Source organism: Lactuca serriola, chromosome 6, assembly GCF_051521515.1.
Source record: "Lactuca serriola cultivar US96UC23 chromosome 6, Lser_US96UC23_V15, whole genome shotgun sequence".
In the NCBI taxonomy this organism is placed as follows: domain Eukaryota; kingdom Viridiplantae; phylum Streptophyta; class Magnoliopsida; order Asterales; family Asteraceae; genus Lactuca; species Lactuca serriola.
Genome location: NC_136413.1, coordinates 172,541,109 through 172,547,727, shown reverse-complemented (window position 1 = coordinate 172,547,727; position 6,619 = coordinate 172,541,109). Strand labels below are relative to the sequence as shown.

Below are 6,619 nucleotides of genomic sequence, written 5' to 3'. Positions count from 1 at the left end.
AATAAGGTTGTAGGTGAGAATTAATATCATTAGCTGAATTTATACATAAACGGGTAGGTTGGAAGTAATATTGCCTAACTAGTTATAATTATACTAAAAAACACATATTTATTGATCATTTCATAAATTCAAAAATAACATTTTGAAGATGAGGTCATTATTTCATAAAGAGACCATCAATTCACAAATAATAGTTAAAAAATTGATGAATATTTTGATGATTAGATCAATTTTGACTATTTCTTAAAAGAAAATAGTAACTAAACCAGACATTTTTTTCTATTTATCATCTATAAACATGGTCAAAACTCATAAGCCCTTTAGCCATATACTTAGCATAAACAAAAAGCCAAAATTGATTAGTCATTACAGCAAGGGAACGACTTGTAATTTGCAGAGTGAATAGTAAGTACATGAGAGAGGGATTTTGTTTCTAGAAAAATAAGCTGCTTTCCCAAAACATTCCCCCCATTAAACATGCCCTCAATACGCAAAACCGCCACCACGACGACGGCGACCATCTCCTCCCTCTTTCAGATCCTAAACCACTGACAAAACCCTTTCGTCACACTAAATTACTAACTTTTCCCCCTTCTCGAAATAACCCTCTGCTGTCTAAACTATCTACTGAAGTTTTCCATTTGTGGGTCTTGCGGAAAGAATAGGGAGCTATGAGCTGTAATAAGTTCCAGATATTCTATTCTTTACCCGCATAATTGTCCTACGAGTTGGGTTTTTGATTTCACATGGCGAAGAGGGTTTACGAAGTCTGGAAAGGGAGAAATGTAAGATTTCAAATTTCGATTTTGACTTATTTGGTTTTTGGTAATCTGCGTTAGCTTCAGATTTGCTGTTTATTTGAATGATTTCGTGGGATTGCTTTTGTTTAGCGATGATGAATTAAAATCTACTTTTCCCCTATTCTGTTGATTGAAATCGAGGCTACTGATTGCATTTGTTGATTATTTGGTTAGGCCTTAGGGTTCGACTTGTCCCCATGTGCAATATACATGATTGATGCTGCTTAAACATGTTTTCTTGGCATTTTATATATCAGATATTATTGGCTCATAAGTTTCTTATTTCATGATACATAATGATATGAGTACTTACAAAAGATCAACTTTGTAGCTACAAAATCACTATCTATGGTAACCATAAAAGAGAATCATCGTTGTGATCTTCCTTGTTTGTAACATAAAAAGAAAATACAATCTATATAACAAAACAACTTCTCTCTAAATTATGTTTCATTGACCTCTTGCTTAGGTCAAAATCAAGCCATAAGCCACATTCAATTTACTCACCTAGAAAGAATCCAACTAAAATGGAAATATAATAACAATTTCTAATTTTAGTATCATACATTAATTGATATGATACCCAAACACTAGATTTCATTTCACACATAGTTGGGTAAATATGTTTCTATATTTGTTTCTTACCCTTCAATAAAAATACGTAACAACTTTCCAATTTGGGTCTTTTGCATTTATTTAAAATATCATAATTTCTCTTTTTTCTTTTCAGAAATTCTTTCTTGGAGGGAGATTGATATTCGGTCCAGATGCCAAGTCTCTTCTCGCCTCCTTTTCAATGATCATTGTTCCCGTTGCTATTTTTTGTATATTTGTTGGAAGACATCTTCGCCATGAATTCCCATCATATAATGCAGGATACGCCATCATTGTGGCAGCAATCGTATTTACAATCTACGTTAGTCCTTTTAACCCTCACCCCGCACTAAATTTGTCTCATTATACAGTACAACCTGTCATGTCATTTTCAGACAGTGTCATGTCAAACACAGTACAACCTGTCATGTCATGTTCTGACCGACCTGATGACATGTTGATTTTGGTAGGATTTGGTGCTTCTTCTGCTTACATCGGCGCGTGATCCGGGGATAATACCGCGGAACTTGCATCCACCGGAGGAAGAATTTCGATACGAGACATCAATATCACAAGAAAGTGGAGAAAGACAAACACCGACTTTACAATTCCCGCGAACAAAAGAAGTCATGGTCAACGGGGTTTCGGTCAAAGTCAAATACTGTGACACATGCATGCTTTATCGCCCTCCTCGTTGCTCTCATTGTTCCATTTGTAACAATTGTGTTGAGCGCTTTGATCATCATTGCCCTTGGGTGGGCCAATGCATCGGATTGGTATGATTTCAGTGTCATTATACTTTCCATCATTTCTTTTTTCTTTTTTCATGAAACTAATGGTTTATGTTGTGATCCAGCGAAATTATCGTTTCTTTTTTTTATTCGTGTCTTCCTCAACACTTCTTTGCATCTACATATTCTCAATGTCGGCTTTATACATCAAGATTTTGATGAGAGATGAGAAGGGAACTGTTTGGAAAGCCATGCAAGAGTCTCCTGCATCAGTTGTGTTAATGGCTTATTGTTTCATCTCACTTTGGTTTGTTGGTGGCCTCACTGGGTTTCATCTTTACCTTATCTCTTCAAACCAGGTTACTCACATAATCACTTTTCAGATCATTTATAATTCCATTTTCACGAGTATTTCATTTTTTTTTTTATTTTTTTTTATTTTCAGACAACGTATGAAAACTTCAGATACAGATCAGACAACAGATACAATGTTTATAATCGTGGTTGCATAAACAACTTCCTTGAAGTTTTCTGCACAAAGATAAAGCCATCAAAGAACAAGTTCCGGGCTCCTGTCCAAGAAGAAGTCCACCGGCCACCGCCAACCACCGCCCGGGATTCCGGCACCGATGATGGTGGTGCGCCGGAGAATCGCCGCATGAAGGTAGAAGATGATCTTGATTTTGGAGGAGATATTTTAAAGATCTCACAACGTCATAACATTGAAGATATTGAATCAGAAATACGCAGCAGAGGGAATGATTCCATTGAACTTTAACCTCCATTTTTACATTTCAATCCTTTCATAGCTTGTTAAAACTTACAAGGGTGTGTGGATGGTGTACATGTTTCCGAGAGGGTAAAATTGTCATTTTGAGTCTACATTGGTGTGTTTGTGTAATGGTGTATTGGTGTGTTCTTGTGGATCTGGCTTCATTCTTTGTGTATATTAACTATTTAAGTTTTGGTCCGGTCTTTAAAATCGGAATTGAAGTGTATTTGTAGTTTTGTTATAAATTAGTCGTTTTATGTAAAAATATAAGGGAAGAAGATAGAAATAACGAATTCAAATAACAAAAACTAAAAATAGTATCATGGTGTTGTATATATCAATCTAATCATCGTGTAGATTGAAGTCGAGTTTTCTTTGATCCATGTTTCGATATTCTCTTGTGGAAGAGGATCTTGGAACATGAGTCAGATGCTCATCGATCATGCCACCGTATTTGTCAGATAATCTTTTAGCACCGGGTAATGGGGGCCGATTCTTGATGTTCATTTTTGCATTAGGGTGTGATTCACTCATTTGTCTTCTGTAGCGTTGGTATAAATTGTCTGGAGAGGGTAGAGGAGCTAGGGTTTCTTTGGTTGGGCTTGGGCCCCCACGATGCGAAAACGGGCTTGTTTTGGTTATCACAAGCTCATCGATTTTTATCTCGACTTCTTGCTTCTTTTCGGCTTCCTACAAAACATGAGAGACGAATGATTGTAATTATATATAATTAAATGAGCTGCATAGAGAACTGAAGATGAACTTGAAGATGAAGTTGAACCAGGCCCAAGAGGCTTGGGCCTGGTTCATGATAAGTCTAGTGAACACCAGTGTTATAAGTGTTATGCATTTCTAATGATTGTGGCTTGAAGGAGCAATAGGAGGTGCAAATATAATAATGTACCTCTTTTGGAGCAGCCGAATCTACGTTTGAATTTTCGGTAGTTTGATCCTTTTTTCGTTGCTCTTTCAGAGTTCTAGACCTTTGTCGCGTCCTCGACTTTCTAATCCTGCTCCAAAAATCATATTATTAAGGCCTTATTTACTTTTTTACCCAATTAAGTCTTGTTTGAACAAATGACGTTGACAACATATTTGAGAAAATAACGACATGCTTTAAGATATGGAAAAATTAGATAAATAAGGTAAATTTGTTGGAATAAGTTATCTCACATTCATTTCTCTAGCTTTCCCTATTCATTTTTTTTTTTAATTTTGTATTAGCTAAAAAGGAACATTTATATATAGCTTATTGGATTAAGTTGTGTTCTCATCAAGTCTATTAAGTCTATTAAGTTAAAAGGAAGCAACATTCATTTTCTAAACTCAACATGTCAAGGTTCGATGAACTTACTTTCGTGGCTCGTTTGTTTGAGCCAAATCATCATCGTCTACTTTAACCACGGGCAAACCACTAAGATCACAAGCCCATGGGCTTGTGTGAAAGAACTACAATCATCGAATAGTTTCTTTTTAGATTCTAACATATAGATTTTAAGGTCAAAACAAAAGAGTTTGGTTTTGTGTTTACCTCGTGTTGGAGGGCAGAACTAGCCGAACCACGAAACACTGGATCTAGAGCAAGAAGAATGGCTAAAAGTCCCAATGCCGATCTCGGGTAGTCTCTAAAAGCTTCTCGAAGATTCGATTTGTATGAATGTGGTGGTCTAAACGTCGTCGATAACTTCAATTTCTTCCAATAATCTTCGGGCGGTGTCCCACAAAGCTTGAAAATCTTGTGAAGTTGTTCAACCTGAATGCGAATAAACTTACATTATGATCTACAAACTTAATGCAAATATCAATTCATCAACCATGAAATCCGCAAAATGTTTTATTTGGTTTCTGCTCTTGACTAAATATAAAGTAGAGTCGACCTTACATGAGGTCGACTCTATCTCATATCAGAATCCAACATTTTGTTGGATTCTGTTCGGAAGTAGAATCTCGGAGATTCTACTTCCGAAAATATTTCTTTGTGTGAAATCAAGATTCGGATGGTTTGAGTTGACCTCGGTTCTTGCGGGCATAATAGGCCTTCCTGCAAACATTTCTGCCAAGAGACATCCGGCACTCCAAAGATCGATAGCTGGACCGTAATGAGTCGTACCTAGCAACAACTCGGGGGCTCGATACCAAAGTGTCACAACTCGGTTTGTGAGGGCAACAGGTCTTTTTGGATTGTAATAGTTTGCAAGCCCAAAATCGGCTATCTTTAGCATCCCATTTCTATCAATCAATAAATTCGAACCCTTAATATCTCGATGCAAAATCCCTCTTTCGTGACAGTGTTGAAGGCCCGAAAGCAATTGTTGCATATATGATTTCACCTGAAAACGATACGTGTTATAGAAGAAAAAAGATCAACATCCGTTAGGACGAAGATATTTATGCAATAAAAAGATCGAACCTGAGGCTCAGTAAGCCGTTCATCGGGTCGAGAAATAATCCTTGATAAATCGGTTTGCATATAGTCGAATACTAGATATAAGCTGTATTGCATTCGTGATGTTGCTAAACCTTCAAGCTTCACAATATTGGGATGATCAAGCTTCCTTAACATCATGATCTCTCGTGCCATAAACTTTACACTTTCAGGTTCAGAAGTGTCAAAACGAACTTTCTTGAGAGCCACAATTTTCTTGGTTTTTCGATCTCGAGCCTTGTACACATTGCTATAAGTCCCCGATCCCACCTATAACACGAACAAAACTATACTAATTAAGCAGCTAAATCGGTAAAATTGCAAAAGTACAAGTGTGTTTTTTAGTTTTTACGTTTCCTACATCCATAATCCATAATCCATAATCATTGTGGACGTATGGATACCATATGCATGCATTATAAGTTTATAATTATCAAAGAAAAAGTGAGATATGGTGGTGACCTTATCAAGCTTATCATAAGCGTCAGCACTCTTAGGGATCAATCCATCAAGAGCATCTTTTGGGACATTATCAGTGAGCCATTTCGGCCACCCATCAACTAACTCATCGGAATTATCAAGCTTCGGTGACACACTGCTCCTCCGCGTCACCACACCACCGTCACTGCCGCCACGACCACCACCACTACTACTAGTACCACCACTACCTGTGCTCCTAACAGTACTTCCAGCCTCCTTCCCTTCTTTACCATTCATGAGCATCTTCTCCTTCCGGCTACCAGTGCTGCTGCTACTGCCGCCGGAGCTGCTCAAATTCCGGCCGCCGGAAACTGACTTTCTTGATCCACCTCTAACGTACCCATTTTCCATTTTCAATTTGTGGAGACCCTGATGGGATGTATCCAACAAGGGCTTTGTAGGAGCACAACCCATATTGGAGAAAACTATGTTATGGTTGTTTAATTGATGTTTGACAGACTGTTTGGTGGTGGATTGAAGGTGACATTGACAAGAAAAAGGAGTTGCAGAAGACAAAATATTTGGTTCAAAGGAGATGAAACAAATGCAGGCGTTTTATTTGGTTTCGAGGGGTTAGAATGAAAAGTTGACCATGTGGCCGCCGGTTGCCGGCCATAAGATTACCTTTTTCTATAATACATCCAAGATAACTTAAACCACGTGTCAAAAGGAGAGTGATTCGATGTGATGCTCTTTTTTGTTTTTGTTTAAAATCGTTTAATTTTTAAAGTGTAGTGCTTGTTTCATTTTGCCTCTATGATAATGGTTCTTTATAATTAAGTAGTTCAAAACATTTATATTTTAGATTTTTGGTGAT

At 37.3% G+C, this 6,619-nt stretch overlaps 2 protein-coding genes across 2 annotated transcripts; one reads left to right on the top strand and one right to left on the bottom strand.

The window, feature by feature from the left end:
* Positions 1–365: 365 nt before the first annotated feature.
* On the top strand, positions 366–3,142 carry LOC145057384 (protein S-acyltransferase 8-like). The gene is made up of 5 exons (XM_079005209.1): positions 366–785; positions 1,531–1,716; positions 1,865–2,170; positions 2,251–2,484; positions 2,571–3,142. Exons 1-5 carry the CDS (start codon positions 747–749, stop codon positions 2,901–2,903), a joined length of 1,098 nt encoding a protein of 365 aa, XP_078861335.1. The 5' UTR covers positions 366–746; the 3' UTR covers positions 2,904–3,142.
* Positions 3,113–6,360, bottom strand: LOC145057383 (putative serine/threonine-protein kinase At1g54610). The gene is made up of 7 exons (XM_079005208.1): positions 5,785–6,360; positions 5,308–5,592; positions 4,910–5,227; positions 4,429–4,650; positions 4,252–4,346; positions 3,802–3,907; positions 3,113–3,587 (listed from the first exon to the last, which is right to left on the bottom strand). Exons 1-7 carry the CDS (start codon positions 6,214–6,216, stop codon positions 3,240–3,242), a joined length of 1,806 nt encoding a protein of 601 aa, XP_078861334.1. The 5' UTR covers positions 6,217–6,360; the 3' UTR covers positions 3,113–3,239.
* Positions 6,361–6,619: the final 259 nt, after the last annotated feature.

Excerpts from the sequence above, each read along its gene's own strand:
- LOC145057384 (XM_079005209.1), top strand. The coding sequence starts at position 747 with ATGGCGAAGAGGGTTTACGAAGTCTGGAAAGGGAGAAAT. Across the intron at positions 1,717-1,864 it reads CAATCGTATTTACAATCTAC|GATTTGGTGCTTCTTCTGCT; the intron begins GTTAGTCCTTTT and ends TGATTTTGGTAG. Across the intron at positions 2,485-2,570 it reads ACCTTATCTCTTCAAACCAG|ACAACGTATGAAAACTTCAG; the intron begins GTTACTCACATA and ends TTTTATTTTCAG.
- LOC145057383 (XM_079005208.1), bottom strand. The coding sequence starts at position 6,216 with ATGGGTTGTGCTCCTACAAAGCCCTTGTTGGATACATCCCATCAGGGT. Across the intron at positions 5,228-5,307 it reads AACGGCTTACTGAGCCTCAG|GTGAAATCATATATGCAACA; the intron begins GTTCGATCTTTT and ends TATCGTTTTCAG. Across the intron at positions 4,347-4,428 it reads GTTCTGCCCTCCAACACGAG|TTCTTTCACACAAGCCCATG; the intron begins GTAAACACAAAA and ends CGATGATTGTAG.